The following is a 24,116-nucleotide window of genomic DNA, read 5'->3' as shown; positions in this document are numbered from 1 at the left end:
GTGTATTGTATTGTCTGGACTGGACAACATGCATTAGTTTGCTGGACTGGACTGTTTTCTTGGGGGGGGGTCGGTGTGCAGGAGCTGTGTGCACCTCGCGTGGCTTTTTTAATAAGCATCACGAGAGAGGACAATCATTAATGTTAACCACCAGAGACATTGGTAACGATAGAGAGAGCTTTATGTCACATTTGTGCTGCTCACGGCTTGTAAACAAACGGCGACACAGATTTACATCACCCGTTGTCCCACACACACACACCAAGCCTCAATATGGCTTTAATGGTACTTATCCCACGCCCTTGAATGAGATTGCAGCAATGAATAATGCAATATTTAGGGGATTGTTTTGCGAACCTAGTGTGGTTGAGGAGCGGACCCACAGAGATCCACTGCTCCTTGTGAGGGAGGTGATCACGGCTGACTCATTCATTGATATCTGCAACCGAGTTTACAGGGACAGAGTTGTACTCGTGTCATTTGTTTGAATTTTTTTGTTAATTAATTATAGATAGCTCACAAAATGGAGCTTTTTTTTCTTTTTTTTGTTGTTGCCTACTTTAGTCAAGAGGAACAGGTCGTTATAGTGGATATGGAGATTATGAAAACAAATATTACAACACTGTTGGGCCGGAATGCGAGCAGAACAACTGCCAATCATTTACATTCATAAGTTAATATATTAGTTTTACCACTTAAGACACTCTTAAACTGCTACTTGAACTTTGAAACCGATGCAGCATGTTTAAATGGTGAATTTGAAAACTGCATTTAGGTCTGATTATGTACAAACAACATGGAGAGACGAGGAAAACTGCCAAGCACTATAAAAGAGTATAGACAATATTCAGTTTAAATGCTTAACGTCTAGAATAAAGTAAGAACATGCGTTGATGATGCCTTAATTCACCAACAGTAGCTCTGACAACTTTATGTTCTTCTGTACATTTCTCCAGGAGAATGCATATTTCAAAAACGTGTTTGCCCATCTCCATCCTAACACCACCCAGGCCAGGTTTGATTTTAGGTGGTGCACACACGACCAAGCAAGGTTTAACATGGGGAAAGTTTATGGGTCGAGGTTGTTTGGTGCGTGGAGAGAAATGTAGCTTACAGGGAGTAAATGAAGTGATGAGTTTGTGGTTTGGCTTCATTAATGAATTGGCAGCTGTTGCTCTGGAGTTTTGCGTACAGAGGAATAAAGTGAAAACATTGGAACTGTGTTGAGGTGTACATCTCACCATTTCAACGCGTCACTCTCCTGCACAGCAGACACAAATGTTTTGGCTGCTTTCCGTTTGTAGTGCGAGTAGTATTGATCACATTCGAGCAGGCTTTGGTGGAATGCAGGTAAACCGTCCGTGTGGAGAGCAAAAGAGGCGGAACAAATTGGCTGAAATGCAATTTAAAAAAAGAACATTGGCTATCGTCTAACAATGATTTAGCTTATGTGTTGTTTTTTTTCGAATTAGCTTGTACACTGGCTGCACGTTAAACAATCGATCGTACGCGTTGTTCCTCAGCTCAAGTTACGAATTTGACTGTGAATAATAAGGAGAAAGGATGCCGCTTGGTCCCAGAGGCTTAGTGTCAGAAAGAAGGACAATGGGTTCTGAGATTGGTGTACAGCTCCAAGTGTTGTCTTGAAATTGTCGTTGAATTTTATAGTTGTTGTCAATCACATTTCTTACAATTGGCTCATTGTGGTGTGTAATTATGGTGCATTTCAGTTTTTTAAATCATCAGATCTGTGATTATAGCTCAAACACTCTGAAGTTCTTGGTAGACTTGTTAGTGTTGTTTTAAATGAAACTCTAGGTCTGATTGTCTTCAGACCATTTTACATACCGTCTTTGTTTACCTTCACTGTCCGGCTGTTGTACCAATCAAAATCAGTTTTGCTGATCACACTGGCTGAACATGGCTTTTCTTTGGTCTTCAGTAAGCAGTTTGAGATGGCACGCTATTGTCAAATAGGAAGCGGCCGCAGCCTTTCCCCATAGCATGACATTAATGGCATTACAGAGCAGATGTTGAGCGATAAAAGTTTCCTCTATTCTCCCCTGAGTTGAATCTATCTCTGTGTTTTTTTTTCTCCTCCAGTACGGCCAGTAACTCTCCACGCAGCACCCCCGGCAGCTCTCCCTCCCTGCGGCGCAGGGTCCTCGGGGGTGGCAGGGCCAGTGAGAGCGAGGGAGGAGGAGAGAAGGGCAGCGTCGGAGGAGGTGGAGGAGGTGGAGGTGGAGGAGGAGGAGGAGGAGGAGGAGGTGGAGGAGGAGGTTCAGATAGCCCCCTGCCCTCCATACCCTCCGCCTCATCCCTCACATCCGCTTACCCGCTTGCAACTCGACACTTCAGCCGCAATGCCAAGGTAACTCAGAATATCCACTGATCTAGGTAATATGTTAAGGGGGCTAAGCTTAAATCCTAAACTCTAGATTTGCAGATAATAAGAGGTGAGACAAGAACTCATTACCAATATTCCAGCTCAATTTACAATATGATTTCTGTGTGATCACAGTGAGCAATGACAGGACTAAACCAAACATGTTGTTGTTATAACAAGACTATCTATTCTGCAGTCTTGACAACTTTGTAGCGTCTTACTGGTGTCATATGAAACTACATGACCAAATGAATCCATTGGTACCAAACATGTCATGGTAGCTTGTCGCAAAGAGGGCTGAACAACGCTCCAAAGCTACATTTTGGCGAGGGGAAAACTGGCACGGTGATTTCCGAAGTAATCCCATCAGTTTGGGTCTAAATAAAAATATGTTTCATTTTATTTTCGGCTGTTCTAAAATGATGTATTTGAATACTTCTGCATACCGGGGTCCCTAAACAGTCTTGTGATGAATTAATTGGGTATGACTGTAAAGCTCAGACTCTTTCCATGCATGTGTGATAACTTTGGCTCCCATGAGTACATTTTTTTTTAGACTTGACGTCTCTGTATTAAATGTTGGGACCTCTGGGATATTCAAACCTCATAAAACGTTACAACCACAAACAAGAGACCTTTAGAAATCAGAGGATGGATGTCTTTTCTATATATATATATATATATATATATATATATATATATATATATTGACAATAAGGGGGTTTTGTTAGCAGTGTTCAGAACAGAAGTTCTCTTCATACAATAGCCAAATAAGTTAGATTTTTTTTATGGTGTTCCTCAAGGTCTTGGTGTGTTAAGGTGGTATTTTGGAGTTTTAAAAAAATAAATCCATTATCATTTCTTGAGTGGTAAATTTTGCGACATAATGGAGAATGGGAATCTTATACTTATATCTTAATGTTCCAAGCCCTTTTACATTGTCACAATTTATTTTAATAAATCAATTAAATATTAGTTTGAACTAGAACTAGACTAGAACCCCTTGACATAGTCTTCTGAGCTGCATTTCAAATTAATCTTCACGTTCCGAGCTTTCAGAATATGTACACCACTTCTATGTGCAAACACTTTTAGCCTGCGTTTCTCCCCTAAAAAAGACAAAGGGTTGAATACAAAAAAATGTTTGAGTGGGTGGTAGATGCCATTCAACTGTTGAGTGAATGTAAATATTTGTTTAGTATTTTCTTTACATCCTTTTAAAAAAAAAAGAAAAATGCTACCACGTCAGCAGACTGTAAAATGGCTCTCTGTAAATTTACTGACAGTGTTTGTAGTTCCCCGTCACTGAGGGTTTTCTTTCGGCTTTCGCATCTCTTATTTCAGGCTCATTGTTGTGAAAGGAACTGCTTATTATACTAATGACTGCTCATTACAGTTAGTCAGTGACACATACCTTTCATAAAAATGGAGAAGTGCGGAAAACCTCAATGTAACAAAGAAAGCTCAGCCTCAGGACTGGACTGGCAGGATCTCATGCATACAGATACAGATATCGAAGGGCTTTACTTTACCAAACGTGTGCTGGTAGATTTTCCATACCTGCTTGAAATCAGTTTCTACTGTCACTTTTTTTTTTATTGTTGCAGAGGAATGTGAGTGCTGTCCACCACTAAATGTGCTGTTCTTTTCTTTACAGAAAATGCAGAGCTGGTACAATGTAAGTATACATTTACAGCCCGTCATTGGGCTTTTGTTTGTCCGTTTTTTTTAGTTCAGGCGAGTTGAACTAGTTGACATGGTTAAAATGTTAAGCATTGAAAAAAATGTGTGAAAAACACTGTTTATCCTTTTAAATATTTGACCAAACATCCCAGTCTAGCTCAAGACTATCAACTGTTGTGCTGGCTGGTTGTGAAGTAGAATACCAGGTTCTCCTTTCTCTTTCCTGTTCTCACCCTCAGGTTCTCAGTCCTACGTACAAACAGCGGAACGAGGATTTTCGTAAACTCTTTAAGAAACTTCCTGACACAGAGCGACTTATAGTGGGTGAGTGCGACAAGAGCATGTTGGCATGTGTCACCAAATAACCAAGAAGATTAAATACTGATCAAACCCCATCACTTCAAAAATCTTCCTCTTGAATTGTTGAAAGGATTTTTGGATTCAAACCCCTGTCTCTCTCTTTTCAATTGACCTCGTTTCTTTTCCTGTTTCTTTTCCACAGACTACTCTTGCGCTCTGCAGAAGGACATTCTGCTTCAGGGCCGCCTTTATCTGTCAGAGAATTGGCTCTGTTTCTACAGTAACATCTTCCGCTGGGAAACCACTGTAAGACATGCACACACTGTGTACACATGTACACGCGAACAATCAATCAAAAGCCAGTTGTAACCTGGTTAATGGGACACCTGCAATCAGATAAGAATCTGTTTTAATGCACTTGTTTGCAGTTCAATACAGATACGCTCAGGCCCTCGATGCGATAAGAGCATGGCACACAGACATACACACCAAAGCACACATGCTCACACTCACACACACACATACAGTAAATCTCCCTCCTTCTCGTTACAGATCACTATCCTGCTGAAAGACGTGACCTCTATGACCAAGGAGAAGACTGCCAAGCTCATCCCAAACGCCATCCAGATCAGCACTGACAATGAGAAGGTCAGCCTCAAGCACAAATGTTATTGAGCCAGAATTTTGGCCCATTTTCAAAGAACTTAGGACTTTTATTTTTAATCTGTTACAAAAATCCATTTTTATATTGTACTAACACTCTCTCTATCTGTTACAATCTAAGTTAACTGCTGCTTCTAAAGCATGAAAAGTGTTCGCTGTTGATATTGTTTACTGTAAATGATCCTTTTTTTGCTAGTGAAGCAGTATAAAGTGAGCTGACTCAACTTATATCTCCACTTACTGTGACAAAGCAAACATCCCAACAGAGGAAAACCATCAGTCAAACCACATTTTTTTCCTTTTTTCTTCCTTCCTTTCTCCCCCCCCATCTTCCTGTCCCGCTGATATTCCCCCTCTCAGCACTTCTTCACATCTTTCGGAGCAAGGGATCGCAGCTTCATGATGATTTTCCGTCTGTGGCAGAACGCCCTGTTAGACAAGGTACAGTCATCTCTCCGACCTTCCTGCCGGTTTGTGCTGCTGCCTGCCTGCCTGCCTGCCTGCCTGCCTGTTGTTACATGGCTGGTAGTTACCGTCTTAGAATAGCACAAAGTGTCAAGAAGCAGGAGGTGGCCACAAACGCAGGCTTCAGAGAACGATTTAAATCACTGTTATTTGCTGCGTTTGGATGAAGACATTTATTTGGACAGCGCTGGCGCAGAAACACAGCGGCACGGTATGAAAGCACATGGCAACAGTCGTATAGCTGAAGGGTATTGACTTAATGTTCCTGCGAAAGGCTGTCAAACAAAACACTTCCGTCGCTGCCAAGAACAAACATGAAATGCTATATTGTGATTCGAATCAGAGGTGTTAACTTCAAACCTACTTTTTTGCTGTTATGAATTAATAAATTTGTCATCATGCATGCCAGATGTCAATGTTGTCTATTTCAAAGCACAAATTTCATCTTCCGACAAGGAAAAGACTAAAAACATGTTTATCTTTAATGTCATTGGTTCTAAAATATTGTGTGATGCATGACCTTTATCATGCTGATATTAAAGTGGCTGAGTCTCGGGTGGTTGGGTGTCCCCCCCCCCTCAGTAATCAGTTATTTCAATGTGATCCTGATCAACTACTGAATAAGAATATTGTCTTTATTTCACAGTCTCTCTCCCCGAAAGAGCTCTGGCACATCGTACACCAGTGTTACGGCACTGAGCTGGGCCTCACCAGTGAAGACGATGACTATGTCTCCCCCACCACCGAACACATGAACGGCCTTCTGTGAGTGTTCATGTCTCAGTACATGCTTATCGGAGAGTCTTGTATTGTTTGTGTTTGTGTGCAGGTATGCTAACAGGGAAATGCCACCTAAATTAAGAATTCCAATATGGCCAAGTTCAATCAATATTTGAGAACATCTCTGTCTCAAAGGCAGGAAACCACATGAATCAAATATGAAGTCTGGAGCTGCTCCATAGACAAAGAATGAGACAGTGATAGAAGAGAGTGGTTTACTTTACTAAAATTATGAAACTGTCATAGACTGGAATTGGACTTAGTTCCCCTATAAAACTATAAAACTCTGAGTGAAAGAATAAGTAGTCTTGTGGAATTGATTATTCCTTCCTGTGTAATTTGATTATTCAACAAATATAATGATAAATAACGATAAAAGAGTCAAGCTTGTGTCAGCTCAGGCAGGAGCATGCTTCTTTTGTTTTGTTTATTATACTAAATACTATTGATCGTCAAATTTTAAAAAAACGACTATGCATCATTAATTGAAAGTCTTTTCCTTTGCAGAGTTTTGGGACTTTTGTTCACTATCACTGACATTGAAGTATCAGTTTTATTGTGTTAACTTGCTGGAACAGACAAAGCAGTAAGGGAAAACAATATTCATCGGGTTCTCTGGTTGCATGTATGTGCAATTACCACCAGACCAACTGAAATACACATAACATGAAGGGCTAGTTTGCTATTTAACCCAAGCAAGTGGATCCTTAATTTTAGGAGACAGGGGTTGTTGTATGTCTTTACTTTGAGACCCTATTCAAGTCATTAAATCAAATTTTACGTGTTGTTATTTATGTCAGCGGTTAAGGATTTCCGACCCCTCTCTGTGTAAGTTGTTTAACAAACACAGACGCCCTTCCTGTCTGTCTTTCTCTCAGAGGCTTTCTGTTTACATGTCTCTGTCTCGCTCACTCTCACTTCCTCTCCCTCTGTTCTCCAGGCCAGGAGACGAGTCCGTGTCGGTTACGGATCTACTAGACCTGAGCTCAGTGTCGGTCACCTCTACGGGCAGCTCCCCCCTTCCCCTGGTGCCCTGTGGTCTAGCAGGCCCTCCCTCAGCTACTCACCTCGGGGGCTCCTCTCCCCCTCCCTCCGCCTCCTGTCTGCCCATAGAGGTGCCTTCGTCGTCTGGACGAAGACACAGCTCTGACCCCCTCGAACCCAGTCCGCTCAGCTCCCACAGCTCGCTGCTGTCCACCACTCCCACCAACGCCTCTGCCTCTGCCCCGGCCTCTGCTGCTGCCTCTTTTGTGAGTGTTCTTCATCACACCCGCACATACTTTGGCATATTAGCAAAAGCTCACTGTTCCATCTGCTCATGCTACTGATATTGCATTAGCAACAAGGCAGGTACGGGCTGAATAAAGTATAATCCACACTCTGCTCCATCAACTTCCTTGGCTTGACCTCTTCAACAAACTCAAACTGAGTGCTCAGTGTGCAGTCTCTCTCTCTCTCTCTCTCTCTCTCTCGTAGATGTCCCTGCTAGAGTAGCTGTGGGGCAAATACTTAATAGACAAAGCCAGTTAGCCAGCGCAAGACTGAGGACACTTGGAATCACAACAGCCTCGCAAAATGTGTCAGGTGTGCATAGAGTGCAACCGTTCACGTCCCAGTTTACGGAACTGTTTTCGACTCAAAAATACTAGTGTAGCAGCTATCATATTTGCAAACTGTTGACTAAACCTTTTTTTTCCCCTCAAAACAAAATCTGTGCCTACAACAAAGTTTTGTTCTGTGTTTGTGTAATGTTAGTTTGATAGCAAGTAAATAATGGGATCTAGCCAGCTGTGATTCATGTTGTATTTGATTTACTAATCTGATTTGTACAATCTGGTATAAATAGAGTTCAGAGGCTTCATTTAAACACTTCATTAATATTCACTGGCTCTTAAAACATAAATGACATGACCCTTATAGAAGATCGGGGACTTAGTAAAGTGTTGATACAAATCTGATCCCTGTCTGTAACTGTGATACATTGTTTTATATTAAACAGTTTAAATTCAAATCAGATGCTTGATTACAAAAATAAATAATCTAAGGCATGGCGGGTTTGTTATCTAGCACCTTTTGAACACAGCGATAATATAAAAAACAAACATAGATAAATAAATATAATCATATATAATATAATTATAATAATTTAAAACTAAATTAAATTAAATTAAAAAAGGCCAATAATCCTTCACAAAATACTATTGCTGTTCTAGTTGGTTCTATGTCCAATCAGGTCTGCTCAGAAACGGCTGCTGTGGTTGCTGATTTTGACACGGACAGATCAAACCCAAGCCAAGCTAAAGTGAATGAATGGAGTGCTGTGTTGACTGTGTGTCAGTTTCAGATTAATTGCACGGCTGCGGTGGTATGTCTGTTCAGGCTGCGTCAACACGAGCTCAGCTCAGCTGAGGCCTCTTTCCGCTCAAGTCATATGACAATGGGGTGATTTCTCCACAAACTCTCTTGCTAACTAACTATCCTCTGGTGTGCGTTTTTTCCCCCTCACTGCATCAGAATCTGGAAGAGGGAGTGGACAGCCTGTCCGAGTCGGCCAATTACATGCTGCCCCCTCCAACCACCAGTCTGGGAAACCTCTCCTCATTGGACATAACCAACGATGAGGAACTGCCCACGGACCCCAGCAACTCCTCTGACACGCAAGAAGAGAGTGAGTGTTGTTTTGGTAAACAAGCGACCACAAAAACCCAGGAGTGATGAGAAAGTGTCAATTATGGGAATATTAGAGTAGATGGAATACATATATTTTAATGGTAACTTTTTTTTTTAAGTGTTTTAAAATGTTTTAATTGATTGAACAATAAATACACATCAGTCAGTGGTTCTGAACTAAGCTTATACACCAAGGTGAAATCTATCCTAAAGGGACAGTTCACCCCAAAATCATAAATACATATTTTCCCCTCTTATTTTTTAGTGCTTTTTATCAAACCAGATTGTTTTGGTGTGAGTTGCTGAGTGCTTGAGATATCATCAATAGAGATATCTCCCTGTTTCATGTAGGCACTGTTTTATTTCTATCAAACTGAACCCTCTAACCTTATCACGGCGCAGAAGAAGTGTTCATCCATAGCCCATTCTGCTAGCTCACCTAGCACCACCGAGCTAGCTAACGTTACAGCTCAGCAGAGGAGGACGCCATTAATGTTTAAATCTTGCGCATGTCCATGAGAAGAGGTACACTTCCTTTTGCGCTGTGATATGTTTTGCGGGTGTAGTTCAGTTGAAAGAAAATAGTTCCTACATGAAACCGCTCATAACAAGGTCTGTGGATTATCTTGAGTAACCAGGTCATCATTTTTGGAAAGAGACATTGATGTTGAGTTTTTGGGCGCTTTGAGAACTACAAGCTGAGTGTCCTCTAGTTCCAATAGATTTGAGATTTATGTACTACTACTTATGCACTACTGGTTTGATTTTAGGTTATACTGTCCCATTAAGGGCATATACACTCTCGTGGGATTTTATGCTGTTTTGCTATTTTAAACTCTAATCTCTATACTTGTCCTGTCCTCTAGATTTACTGTGCTCATTTAAGGTTGTTAGCTTTAATCTTACTGTGAACTAACCTCATTGTTATTAAAGGTGCTGAAGGTTATGATAGTCATATTATTTTCCCTTCCTCCTGATCTGTTTGAATGATATGTTTCTTTCTACTTCAGTGCTTCCACCTCTTCTTCCTTCTACAATAATTGCAGGGAAGGTTTTTCATAATTAACATGGAGTGACTTTACAATCTCTCTAAATACAATTATTCTTAAATTACAATAATAGTTAGTTTGGCAGATTGGCAGATGATTTACCTAAAATTGCCTCCAAGTAAGTTTAATATTAAGCACAGATCGCATATTTATTAACAGAAGATGTTAATGTATAAACCAGGACCTGCTCGGTAGGCTTTCACCCATATAGGGATAAGCAAAGACACCAGGCAGCAATCTGTTTTCCCTGAATTTTTTTTTTTTGCAATAAATTCATTATCGCAGCCAGAGTAAGTGAGATCATCTAAATGTCAAACGTATCTCTTAAACAAACATGTGCAAGTGCCTCAATGTTTACATACGCTGGCGTTCATGTGGATTCATTTCTAGAACTGGAACTGGATTTGATATCAGAACAAAACAGGGGGATGAATGTTAAACCACAACTGGAAAGAAATACGTAGTTTAAAATAGAATCTAAAGAAAAGTCTGCTGTCCTCTTTTTGATTTTTCAGGTGAGGTGGAGTCGTTCTGTGCTGACCTGAACGGGCGACTGCACATGAACAACGCGATCCGCATGAGTGTGGACAAACTGCACGACCTGCTCTTCTCTGCGGACACAAACTTCATCCAGCACCTCTTCTCCCAGAGACACTTTACTGGTAGGTAAAACGCACGCACACGCACGCACGCACGCACGCACACACACACACACACACACACACACACAAATATGATGGTATAAACAGTTGGTACACAATTTTCTCTTGGGTTACAACACTCCCACTGACTTTAATGCAGAAACATACTTTTCTTTTTATTGGGCCTTTTGAACCTAAGCTTCAGAGATCCTCTCTGAGCTCTTTCTCATGCTGTGAAACCGTGTTCAGCAAGATGATGTGATGCTCCACATATTTCAGCAACCAGCACAGAACTTGCATTAACTTGTTTCATAACATTAAGCACAAGAGAGCCAGTTTTTCCTGTTGACACAGTGACAGTTGGGGCCCGGTGTTTGTTTTTGCTCTGCTGCTTAATGGACTTGTCCGCCTCTTCCTCCTTCCACAATAATCACAGGAAAGGTGTTTCAAACATTAACATGGAGTGATTGACTGCTCTGTTAAGTTAACATTCTCTTGTGTCTGACATTCTTTCTGACATTTGACTCAGTTGCAAGTGCACTGCGAGTATCTATATGCGTTGTTGCTACAATGTAAGTTATGTAGTAGAGTAAGAAAAATACATCCGCAAAATTGTCTTTTTAATGTGTGAAAAAAAAGTCATGATTCATTTCTTCCTTTTGAAAGTAGTTTCATTGCCCTTATGAAGCAGCTGTGCTACTCTGTCCTGCTGATGAATACAAATGTAGTGAAGGACCACCCACCCTTCAAAGACATTGTGCACCCCGCTGTATTGTCCCACTAATGAGGGTGCCACACTGTTTACCAGCCTCCATCACTCGTTCTCTTATTTTTTTCATAACCTGCCTTGCCAGTGTATAGCTATTTAGTTTTATTTATTCAATAGATGAATTATTAAGGTAGTCTTTGCATAGATGCAGTGTATTCTTTGGAACTGTAGTAGTTAAAATGAGGACAGAGGTGAAGCCACTGAGTGGATTTGGCCGGTGCCTACCCCAGTTGGAAGCCCAGCTTGGGAACATTGTATAGCTCTAATTGGGGCATTTCTTTCTTTTTCTTTTTTTTAATGAAGAAGTGTGGATTGACCCGCTGTTTTTGTCTCTCTCACTCTCTCACTCTCTCCCTTCAACCACTCTGAATCTCTTGGTCTCTCTCCCTTTCGTTTATACATTATCTTTCCTCTCTTGTCTTATTTTCTCAAAATCTTTTGGGACTTTTTTTTACATCTTGTTCTCTTTTGACTCATGTTCTCCATGTCTTCTCTCTCTCTCTCTTAGACCTTTCGGTGGGTGAGTGGCAGCAGGACATCAGCAGTGGGACTACCAGTCGTGTGCTTAGCTACACCATCGCCCTCAACAACCCCCTCGGCCCCAAAACTGCCCCTGTGGTGGAGACGCAGGTCAGTCCGTGACAAACACCGACCCTGTTTTTTTTCGTTTCATTATTTGGCCCTTTGGCAAACAGGCTTTGATAAAGGCAAATTACTAACACGGAAAAACGTATCTAGCTTTACATTGAGTGGAACTTTCTCCATCAAATGTAGTTGTCACTTGAGGATCTATTTAAAATTTTTGCTTTGTTTGTCTTTTGTTAAAAGCAAAGGTGTCTTTTGTCACCGTTAGTGGCACTATTTACTTGTCTAGGGATATACATGTATATACAAAGAATTAGTTTTTAAACGCTTTAAAATCATCTTAAAAATCTACATTTGAGTTTATATTTAGCAGCCAAATCAAATTGTTAACAGGATACCCAACCTTTGTTCCTTTTTATAATGCATTTAAGACTGCATTATTATATGCATTTATTACTTGACTTGGCGCACATTTTCATACAGTCTCTCCTGGAAGACGTTCATAGTGTTGCATTCTATTGTTCACATGAAAAGTGATAGAAACAGTTGTGTGAAGAATGGATAAAGAGCTCGAGGGAGTTCAAACCAACCACACAGCTAGCTAATCATAGTGTGAAGTGGGTTTTAATGGCACATTGCCGGTTTGAGAAAGTTACAGAAATTGTCGCACACCCCAGTTGAGCGGAGCATCAAGCAGTTGTGATGAAGCGAACTGGTGCCTTTTACAGCAGTTCATTATCAGTCAAAGAAGCCATAACATCCAGAATCGCAGAGGAAACCAATAAGTTTGCATCACATTAACTATGCCGCTTTGCTTTTCTATCCTGCTTCCAGACGTTGCATAAAAGCAGCGCCCGGGGAGAGTGCTTCGTGGTGGACTCGGAGGTCATCACCTCGGGCATCCCCTACCAGGACTACTTCTACACTGTCCACAGATACTGCCTCACCTCCATCAACAAGCACAAGAGTCGACTCCGGTAGGTTTGTTTTTCGTATTATCATAGTGGGAGGGATTGTTTTTACTCTTTAGCTCACCCGTCGACTGTGAAAACCACAGTCAAAACAGAAGAGACACCGGTGACAATCACACTCAGCATTACATTTCCTTTAAGAACGATTTCATGACAGATCCTGTTACTGAAGTGTTGAATATATCTAGAAGATAGTGCTTTGCTAATGTGCGCTAGTCTAAAACAACTGTGTACACAGGTCTTTTACTTTCTTCGTAAGTTTCATGATGAAAAACATCTTTGACTCAAAGTTGCAAAGTTTCAATCAATTTTTTTATACAGCTACTTCAACGAATGACTTTGACTTAACACGTAATAAGGAGTAACATCAGTGGGGGTGTGAAGTGAATAGGTTGAGAGGGAAATATATGTGGAAGAGAGGGAAACCAAAATGAACACTAAATTAAAACCAGATAGCAACAAACGCTGAACAACTGTCCACTTATGATACACTCTACTGTACAGTATCCTGCAAGGGGAAACACACACACACACAGAAATAAACAATCTAATCCAAACAGTGGAGAGAGAGAGAGAGACAGAGAGGAGGCGGGATCATGTTTCATCACATGTCCTGTCAGGCCACGTCCACACTAACCCGTTTTCAAATGAATCCGCATATCTTTTTCTGCGTTTGCACCGAGTGTCCACACTACACAGCGTTTTAGGGCACCGAAAACAATTACGTTTGTTTTCCTGATAGTGTGGATGACTGAAAACGAAGAAGTCCAAAAACGATGACGTAGGCACCGGCGTTCGCTATTTGATTGGTTCTTAGCAGTTATGACGTGTCATTCCCTGATTCGTCACCCCCTTACCACGTGACCCCTTTCCGTAAGAGAACAACAACAACAGCCTTGATACCGATCGACTACCAGGTTAATTCAACATGGAGAATGTGGTATTTGTTACAAATGTTTGTACATAGACGTTCAAACATGTAGGGACTTAGGACCCAGGGGAGCACAGGTGACCCATGGCAACCCGGAGGGGGTTAGTGTCTTTGGCTTCAGCTGGAATCAGCTGTTATGGAGAGATTAAAGGGGCGTGTCCAGCGGCCTTATCAGCCCTACAGAACAGACTAATGACGTACTTGTGTTGACCAGATGTATGGACCCATAATCTAGTAAACTTTGTTTACTGACTGTTCATTTAAAGTACATGTGCTGTCTGTGTGGGAGAGACAGAGTTAGACCTGCAGTGTTGTAACTAAGCTTGAAAAATAAAACTTCTAAAAACTTCCACGAAATGTGTCTGTTTAGAGTTTATGGAGGAAGATTTTAGAGGAAGTTCTTAAGTATCAAGCATGACAAGTATCAAGAGTACACCATCATGCGCATGCCCAGTGTACGTGAATAGTCACGTGATATTCGTTTTCAGGGGAGCAAGTCTGGACGCACATCATTTCGAAAACGATGCTGAAACGCATGTGTGGACGGAGATCTTAAAACCCCGCTTTCATTTGAAAATGAGTGAAAACGGGTTAATGTGGACGTGGCCTCAGTCTGCAGCAAAATAGATGATGCAAACTGAAGTTGAGTTGTTCAGGTCCCTTAGCATCCCTCACATGAGTTAATCCCCTCAGAGCTCTCTATTCCCTAAAAAAATTACCTAAAAAAAAAAAAACGAAAGTCAGTCTTAACACTAAACACCTATTGTTGCTTTTATCGCAAAGCCCCTTTTTTTATTTTCTCACTTCTGCAGACACAACAGACTAGCTACGCTTAGTATCTGACTTGATGCCTCATCAGCTTACAGTGGGTCCATGTGTGTCAGCATCTCAGGATCAAAGAGAAAGGGCAATCTTTCTTTGCATTTTTTTCCACTGACGGTCCACAATCATAGAGGAGGAAACCGCAAAAGGCAGACACAGAAGTTTCTCCACTCACAGCAGCCTCAATGGACTATGATGCAACGTAGCTTCAAGACATGTTCTTTTTTTTTTTTTTTTTCATTTAAGTAAGAGCAATGATTGTCTCGCTGTCTGTTGTCAGTAGCTGTTTCACTAGATGTCTTTATTTGGAGCCTTTCTACCACTAATACTCTGAATATAATCTATCAGTGAAGAGGTTATTATGGTTCACAAGTATTCAAGTGTTTATAATACATTTAGTCTGCAAAGCGGGAAGTCTTAGAATAGTTCATCTTTGTTTATTTCCCAGTTTTTTGTTTTTTTTTCACTATAACCTGGTATAAGACAAAGGAAGCCATCCCACTCTGGCCCCTACACTGATAAATAATTACTGTATTATAATAAGACAACAGAATAAGACTTATAGATTTATACAATGCTAACCTAGTGTGTTGCAGCACATAAGTGGATTGTAAATACTTAAGAAAGTCTAAACTTAAAGAGGCAATCCATACACGTATCATTATAACACTCGCAAGCTCTCCATGTTTCATACATCAAACTATTCTGAAACACTGCCTCTGCAAGTTGTGTGCAGAAAATCCTGTTCTTTGTCATCAACTGCTTTCGTTTGGATTGTTACCTTTCTCGTTCCTCTCTTTAATTCCTCTTTTAGTCCGTCAAACTACCTATTCAGCCAACAGTAGCTCATTTACATTTCTCATAAATGTAAAATTTCCTAGTAGGTTTAGCGTTTTGCAGCTTTTCTGATTACTTTCTGTTTTAGTTTTGTTAAAGATCTGTAAAGACAAGCGGCTCCCTCTACTTTTGTTTATCATGTACAACTAATACGTTTTGTATCCATCGCAAAAAAAAAAGGCATCTTTGAGTATTTGATGGTCACTAGTTTAAGGGTTTTCTGGCAAAAACATGTCTCTAGCTTTCTAAACTTTGGTTTGCTGATGTGGGCGTTTCTGCAGATCTTCTGATTGCTTTCTTTGGAACACAGAGACATGATATCTTACATAATGAGTTTACTGAAGTGCTCCGGTAATAACTTGAAATTGTCAGTTGGATTGAGCCTTTTAAAACATGAAAATTACAGGAAATGCATGAATCTTTGTCGACCACCTGCGAAATATGCCGGTTATTGTCGGGCGCCCAGTTGAATGGAGAAACGGTACTGATTTAGTGTCACATATGTGATGTTTTTCTTTGTGAACACATGAGGTTAGTCTATATGTGTTTTAAACCGGGGATGTTTGCTTTTCCTCTGCCCAGAGTGTCATCAGACATCTGCTACAGGAAGCAGCCGTGGAGCCTGGTGAAAGCATTGATTGAAAAGAACACCTGGAGCGGCATTGAGGAGTACTTCAGACACATGGGTGAGTCACATGCTCCGCCTCCTCCAGCTTATGTCTGTATACACACAGCTAGTGGAGAACCAATCCGACCTATTCAGGCTTATTACCCTTTCACAAATAACCAAAGAAAAGTAAAGTGAAACTCTTGTCAGCAGGACACATTTGACGTAAAAGCCAAATGCACAGTTTCATGTTGCAGGCCACGAATCCTAAGAGCACTACCTATTGTGTATTTGTGTGTATTCGTAGACTGAATATGTTCATGTTGCCTTGTTGATGATGCTTCTGAGAGTCTCTCCTGCCTTCTCTTTTCAACATAAATGAGACAATGAGAGTCTGTTCGTGTGGTCAACGGTTTATGTACATTTCCATTTGGCGGAACTTGACTTGTTCTATTTTGACGGATTAATGCTTTTAAAACTAACAATGGTTTTCAGACCAACACTTAATTAGTCATACTGCAATATTACTTTCGTTTTGCAATATTACCTCGATTTCATTGTGTTGTGTTATGTTCATATACATACTTTTGTATATCTATATTTATATTTATATTTATACGTGTACATAGTCGTTCAATGTTTATGCCTCCCTTATTCTACTTGTTGTCCTTGTTTTCAGTTTTATTTAACTATTTCTGCATATGTACGTTGAGAGTCATATTCCTTTTGTCCAATAAAGCTGATTCTGATTCTGATCACTACCAAGGCTTTGGTATTGATAACGTGCTTGGCCACTCAAACATGTGTTCTGCTTATTGTTATTTCTATATATCTGTCTATATCTATACCTATGCATACTTTTTATGTATATTTTAACAAGTGTTTTCATACAGAACTTTGCCGCGAACCAACACATACTTAAACTTATCTAAAATATGAATTAATTAAAGGAATGTCTTGTCAAACAAGATCATTTAAGATGATTTTTTTTGATACTGAAGTGCTACTACGACAATATGGTTGACTGTCCTTTGGTCGTCTTCTGATTTGCTTTTCAGCCATGTTTTAAGGACATAACGTGAAATATTGTCACTCCACCTCTCGTTCCTGTGTATTTTAATTTCTCCATCTACTTTCTTTGCAGAGAGCGAGGTGTGCAAGCTGGAGACGCTAATGCAGACTGAGGTTACCGTTGTAACCACGGGCGACGCAGTGGGGGCAGACGCCGCCAAGACTCCTCCGGCCCTGCGCCGCCGGAAACGCACCTGTTCTCGACGGCAGGGCGAGAAGGAGAGAGAGAGGGAGGGAGGAGGCTTGGGCTCCGGAGACCGAGGGGACAGAGGAGTCGGAGAGGACAGAGACAGGAGAGAAGCCAGTAAGTCGGCCAGGATACAGCTGTTGGAAAAACTCTGGGTCAACTCTAGGGATTTCAATCCTTAAAGCTCATGCACTCAAACAAAAACACTCAATCCATCTTCTGTACAATACCGCCCTCTAGTGGTTCTGTTTGGAACTGCACTGCAGATGCATCGTTCCACCAGAGGGGGGAAACGGGACTCGAGCACACTGATTGATTCACAGCCTTTAAACGCAACTGTGTCTTTATCAGAGTCAACCTAGAAAAGATGCACAATTGTCACTCTTATGATTGGTTGAATTAGGATTTGAAAATCTATTGGATTTGGTTGGACAATAAATCAAAGTTGCCATCATTAATCAAACATAGGCTGTGATCCTGGAAAATAATGGGATGTCAAGAACTAAAGAGAGGAATTTTCAGTCAAAATCTGGCACTTAGAAAGAAAAGTTTAAATCACAAATTCATCATTTTACAATTAAATTTTTTTTTGTAGCTGTTCTATGAAAATGACTCAGATGGATGGTCATTTTAATTTGGTTAGGACAATTTCAGAAATACACATTGGAAAAACACAATGATGGCTAAAAAAAAAACCATGTGTCCTGTTTTTTTAACCTTCTAGGTGCTCAGTATATTAAGCTGGGGGAGCGTTCCAGAGGAGGACCCAACAGTATATCCACCATCCTCCTCATCGTCAGCTTCATGTAAGTTCAACTGTGTGTTTTTGAGTCCATGAATAACAGCAGCCTTTCTGAATCCTGGTGCTCTCCCTTCTGCCTGTTGAGTCGAGGTCGTTTCCAGCATGCTTTGTGCTTTTACTGCACTCTGATCTTATGAATCATATGTCCTATTCACGAGCAATATCACACACAATGAGTTACTTGTTATGTAGATGAGCGTTTCTAAATAAAGATTAAGTGTTTTTATATAAGGAAGGGACTTTGAGTGTACTACATTGATACAGTTTACACACAAAAGCATGTGTGTGTCCTCGCATGCGGTTTACCGCCTTAGTAATACTTGTATATCCTTTCCTATCTGGGGTTGCTACCTGATCAAATCTGCGGTTTGATTGTATATTTTTGATTGTATTGACTTTTATTCTGTCTTGATTCAATTCTTGTCTGAATGCTCCCTCATTCAGACACATTGGATATCTATCTTCTGCATACTAATAGCCTCACAATGCCTTTCTTGCTATTTTTCTGCTTTTTCCTTCCTTTCTGCAATTCCTTTTTGTGAATAGGATCTGTATCAGGTTCGTATGAGTTCGCTTTGATTTTCTACCACTGGCTGCATAAATAAGAGAACATGTGAATGACACGGGAAAAATCCACCCTTTTGATACCATAAAAGTCCATTAAAACTGAACATGAAGAAAATTCTTGTTTCACACAGAGATGATACACAAACTGGAGTGATTATTAAGTCTGCATTTGTTTTCTGCCATTCAGTTTGGCTTCAGTTAAAAATCAGATTTGAAGCACCCTTCACATCTCTAGTTGATAAAAAAAAAAAAAGACATTGTTGCCGTTTTATTTCCAGTCCGCTTCATGTGAACTCAAAAACAAATCTAATTCTACTGATGCAGCACTTTACTGTATCTTATGTTTTTATATATTTTCTCCGGTGCCCACAGGGGGGAACTTGTTTTAGTTGTTCAGTCTGAACCAGAGTTGTATTGACAGCATTCCAAACAAACTGCACAAAACTGGGCGACCGCACCAGAGTTTATAAGAACTGAAGCAAACATGACGGTGTGTAAAACATCCGTAGACTGTTATGTATGATAAGTCACAATCTGGAGGTGTTTCTTTTTGGTCTGCCCCCTTTTCCTCCACCGGACGTGAAGATGGAGAGACCAACAGAAGCAGCAGAGAAGGACAGGTTTTCCATTTGAGCAATAAGCATCAAACCCTTCGATCCACTTTCTGGTCTCCAGTAGCAATCTGTATCTGTGTCAGCAATGTGTGATTTGTTGAGTCTATTTAACTGGAAATATTACATCATGACATCCACATTTGATCAGTTCCGAACAGCAAACAAAAATAGACCAGCGAATAATTCTGCCAAGGAATGCAACATATAGAGTATAAAAGTGATTTGCTAAACACTGACGTTACTGTCAGGGTGGAATTTTCCTGTAATAAAATGACATTGTGTTATGAATAAGTGCTGGGTTGTGATTGAATCCAAATATGTGTGTGCTCATTTGGTGTCAGCAGTATTGTCATTTCTTTGCCGTTGATTTTCTTACTGTTATTTTCTTAATGGTTTGCCGAAGTAATTCCACAGCAGTCAGTAAATCAGAAGATTCTCTTCTCTCTCTCTTTGTCCCCGTCAGTCTGGTGGTGCTGGTTGCTCTCAACATGCTGCTCTTCTACAAGCTGTACGCTCTGGAAAGAGCGGCCCATACACTGGAGACATGGCACTCCTATTCTGTTGCTGACAGGTAAACACACCACACCAACACAGACTCTCTGTTGTTCTGTAGATTGGCGTGCGGTCTCAGGCTTGTGGTGTTATTCTTGTGGGATCTGAGGTGTGAAATATCCCTCAGAGTATTAAGTTATTGCATAGCAACAAATCCAAAGCCTTTTCTTAAGGTGAAAAGATGAACGGCTAATTCATATTTTATTGATTTTAACAATAAATGATATGAGAAAGATGTCACTTATATTGATGAACCCTCAAAGAGGTTTTTTTGCGGCCGGCAACTGTTTTGGTTCACTCACTGTTCTCAGGTCAGGTTGTTTTCTGGCTTTCTGTTGGCAGTTTTTTAACATAGAGTAAAAAAAAAAAAACTCTGTACACTACCTGTTCGGGACCAAATATCAGAAAAACAAAGGAAGCAGCTAGCTGGTGAACAACGTGGAGCATTTAGCAGCTAAAGAACAGAGCCAAAAGGAGAGTAAATATTGGGCTTATATTCATCAAGCTAATAAAACCCAATTTCAAATGAATATTTATGTTGTTCTGGATCTGCTCCTTGTCTAAATATACAATCGTCCCTAACACGTTTGTCATATGAACAACAGTGTTAACATGTCAGAGTTGAGTTTACAGTTGGTCTACACTACCGACTCCCTCACCTCTTCCTTTCTCCCGTGTCCTTGTTTTCCTCTCCTCCTCTCCTCAGTCCTTTACCCCAGACAGCTGGAGAGTGGGCTCAGGTCTTGCAGCTTCAGAGGCAGTTCCATCAGGCTCAGCTCAGCAAGTGGCAGCAGATCCTGCAGTCCTCCGTCACGCTGCTGGACCAGGTCGGTTTGTGTGCTTTACTTTTTGTGGAAAAGAAAAAAGTATGAATGTTTTTTTCAGGACGGCAAGAAAGCTAATGCGTCACGCAAACTGCTTGTGCTTAAAATGTGCTGGATTGTTACTCCATTATGTAATCCAGTATCTCTCATCCCTCCATCATCCCCCCCCCATCACCCCATCCATGTTTATCTCCCAGATGAAGCAGTCTTTAGAAAAGCTCCACCGGGGCATCGTGGTCCCAGAGGTGCAGCGGGATCCCCCGGATGATGATACCCCGTCAGAGTCCCTGACAGGGGCCTGAGTCGTCGCCCCCCCCCCCCCCTTCCTCCCTCCCTGACTGTCTCCCACTTCTGACCACACACCCTGGTGGACTGATGGAGTTGGAAAGAGAGAGGCTGGTCGACTCGGATCGTCACACACAGTTTGCTCTTTCCCTCGTTTCCAAAAATCGAGAAAAAAAATCAGGAGTGGGACATGCAGTGGGGGGAGGACATTACCCACAATTCTCCTCGCCTGACTGACTTGAAAACGGCGACGTTCGCCTTCATCCTCAACCAGTAGCAACTTCAGTGAACTCATTCAGCCTGGAAGCTGTCAGGACCACAGCAATAACTTACCTACAGCTGCGAGTCACCTGTATGTAGAGAATGGCAACAGGCCACTGGTGGGCCGATGCAGACCATCCAGAATCAGAGACTTTTCAAAATGGCCTCCCGGGTTGACCCGAATAACTCCCCCCCCTCCTCCCATTTTATGACTATCACAGACTTCAGTTCCTCCTCTGACCTGCAACATTTCATAGGGAGCAGTGACTCTGGAAAGTGGGAGGTCCTCCTCCTAGTCCTGGGAACAGCTAGATACCTTTTGCCTCTATAGTGAACGCCTGCTGAATCAAAAGAAAAAAAGGGGGGGGGGTGGCGGGGGGCACCACCACTACCACCTGCTGTGTGGATGTGACCCACACAAACACCCAGAAACACCCGCTCTTTCCGTCAGGGATTTGTTCCTCCGTGTCCGAGGGTGAGAAAACATTTCCACACCAGACACTTTAGTCTTTTAGCTTTATTTTTAGATGTAAATTATACATCTGAAGATGAATCTCAAACACCATCCCACTCCTCCCACTCCTCTGGTGGGGTTTTTAAATTTTTTGTTTTTCAGCGTGCGCCGGGTTGTTCGTTCGGACAACAAGCTGCGCCTGACTGGACTGACAGTATTTATTATCACCAATGACTTTTGATCTGAAGCCCTGTCCTGCTCTGAAGGAGTCGTTTCGGGGTATTTTTGTGCTCTGATTTTTGCTGTTACGGTGCGGACCAAGAGGAGCAAGAACGAGAACGATTACTGGTCACAGCAATAATGACAATAGTGATGCTAGTACTTTTTGAATGTTTCAAACAAAGTAGTATATAATAATAATAATAATGATAAATTGTGTGTGAATGTGTGTAGAGGCAGAAACAAAAACAAGCATTGAGGATTTTGACTTGACTGATGTGTGTGTGTGAGTGTGTGTGTGTGTGTGTGTGTGTGTGTGTTCACGAGGAGTCCACAGTGTTTCAGATGTTACATTTTCATATTAGCGTTTCTTGAGTTTTGAGATTTCTCTTTCACATTTGGTTGCTCGCTCTTTTTTTTTAATCACGGAGTCGGATTTTTAACAGTTCAGGATTCACCGTTGACTTGATCAGGTGGGAAAACCTAAACAGTCGGCTACTTCGTCGTCCCACTGGGCCGGACGTTTGAAAAACAAAAAGGACCAACCAGAATTCTGTGGGCCCAGGTGAAGAAAAAAGGGAATCTGTTTTTGCAGTATTGTTTTGTTTTTTTGTTTGTGTGTGTTTGTAAGATTAATTTGACTCACTCGTCTTCTCTTTTTATTCAAATTCATTTTCTATCTTTGTTATTTTGTCGTTTATTTTTCAGCCTGTCCTCTCCGATGATGTGAAAACATCTCACCCCATCTGTACTCCCTCTTTGTTCTTCTTCTTTTTCTCATCACTCAGACACCCTACTCTTCCTCCCTTTGCTCCTCCCCTTCACCCTCTCTCTCTGTTTCACTGAAAATGGCGTCTACAGAAGCATGTGGGCCACGCTGTGCATGGCCATCCGCGGGTAACAAAATGGTGTAATATTTATTGAGGGAGGGAGGGGAGGGTGGGGGTAGATTATGGGAGAGAGAGAGAGAGAGACAGAGAGAGAGAGACGGATGAGAAGCGGGGATGATAATGTACTGTAAAGATGTGATTGCACACCGCTCCATGGAGAGAAATGAAAAGTTCTACAACAACAAGCAACGACTCCTCGCTCATCTTTTGAATCTGTGTGTGTCTTTACCTCCAAAAGATGTGGGTCAAATTTATGCAGTGGATTATGTTATTGTCCGTATTGATTAATCTGATCAAAATAGGTCTGGGAATAGTAAAATAAAATGTCCATCACAGTATCCAAGAGCCCAATTTGACATATTTAAACTGCTCGTTTTGTCCATCAAGCAGTCTTACAGTTTTATGTAAGAGAGAAGAAAGAAAAACAAATATCCACATTTGAGGAGCTGGAACTTTTTATGTTTTGGAATTTATTTGATAATAAATTATCAAGATGTTTTAAGTAATGAATCATTTGAGCTCTCTTTTCCATCAGCATTATAGTAACAAGTTTCAGTCGTTTAATCTTAAAAAATATAATTTATTTGGGGGTTTTTTTATTTACCGAATGATGCACAGAATCCACTTTTAAATTATTATTTTCATTATTGCTGAATCTGCTGATAAATTCTAGATTTATTGTTTCATCTAGGAAAATGTAAAAAGAATATGGATAGAAAGTGGGTCAACTAAATATATTTTCTGTCAACTCTACTCTAGAGTAGACTTTGTGAAAGTGAGATCAAATAAAAAAACCTCTACTGGATTAAATCAAGCACTTATATTGCGCAACGTTAGCGAGTTCAGTGATTCTCTGTTTAAACTAATCCAGTCACGAGATAAAAGCGATAACAGGGAGCCTGGTAGATTTAATTTGTGCTCATAAATTCACATTTCTCAGCCATCTTTCTACAGATTGAGGTAGTTTCTGTCTAATCAAATGGTCTCGCATGAAAGTGACTTACAACCATTTTAAAATCTGTGAATCTGCCGGGGGAAATGTCACTGAGGGAAATTAATTCTGGTGTTGATGTGTCAGAAAACTGTTTAAAATTGTCCATCGCAAAGTCCCACAGCTCAAGGTGACGTCTCCAAATCACTCTCTGTGCTCAACAGTCCATAACCCAAAGACTATTACAATTTAAAATCAAGTTAAAGAATAAATCCTCACACCTGAGATGCTGGAACCAGA

At 40.9% G+C, this 24,116-nt stretch overlaps 1 protein-coding gene across 2 annotated transcripts in view; it reads left to right on the top strand.

The window, feature by feature from the left end:
* gramd1a (GRAM domain containing 1A) overlaps window positions 1-23,326 on the top strand; it is a 33,170-nt gene extending 9,844 nt beyond the window's left edge. For both annotated transcript variants that reach the window (XM_054621521.1, XM_054621522.1), the window contains exons 2-19: window positions 2,104-2,371; window positions 4,044-4,064; window positions 4,309-4,393; window positions 4,572-4,675; window positions 4,922-5,017; window positions 5,393-5,473; window positions 6,144-6,262; window positions 7,218-7,527; window positions 8,792-8,945; window positions 10,512-10,658; window positions 11,915-12,036; window positions 12,826-12,968; window positions 16,135-16,238; window positions 17,304-17,534; window positions 18,142-18,223; window positions 19,864-19,971; window positions 20,659-20,779; window positions 20,974-23,326. In XM_054621521.1, the coding sequence (XP_054477496.1) occupies window positions 2,104-2,371; window positions 4,044-4,064; window positions 4,309-4,393; window positions 4,572-4,675; window positions 4,922-5,017; window positions 5,393-5,473; window positions 6,144-6,262; window positions 7,218-7,527; window positions 8,792-8,945; window positions 10,512-10,658; window positions 11,915-12,036; window positions 12,826-12,968; window positions 16,135-16,238; window positions 17,304-17,534; window positions 18,142-18,223; window positions 19,864-19,971; window positions 20,659-20,779; window positions 20,974-21,078 (2,401 nt within the window). In that variant the 3' untranslated portion in view covers window positions 21,079-23,326. The remainder of the gene's footprint in view (window positions 1-2,103; window positions 2,372-4,043; window positions 4,065-4,308; window positions 4,394-4,571; window positions 4,676-4,921; window positions 5,018-5,392; window positions 5,474-6,143; window positions 6,263-7,217; window positions 7,528-8,791; window positions 8,946-10,511; window positions 10,659-11,914; window positions 12,037-12,825; window positions 12,969-16,134; window positions 16,239-17,303; window positions 17,535-18,141; window positions 18,224-19,863; window positions 19,972-20,658; window positions 20,780-20,973) is intronic.
* Window positions 23,327-24,116: the final 790 nt, after the last annotated feature.

This window comes from Anoplopoma fimbria, chromosome 20, assembly GCF_027596085.1.
Source record: "Anoplopoma fimbria isolate UVic2021 breed Golden Eagle Sablefish chromosome 20, Afim_UVic_2022, whole genome shotgun sequence".
NCBI classification, from domain to species: Eukaryota; Metazoa; Chordata; class Actinopteri; order Perciformes; family Anoplopomatidae; genus Anoplopoma; species Anoplopoma fimbria.
Note: the sequence above shows the minus strand (reverse complement) of the source record. Positions and strands in the feature narration are given on the sequence as shown.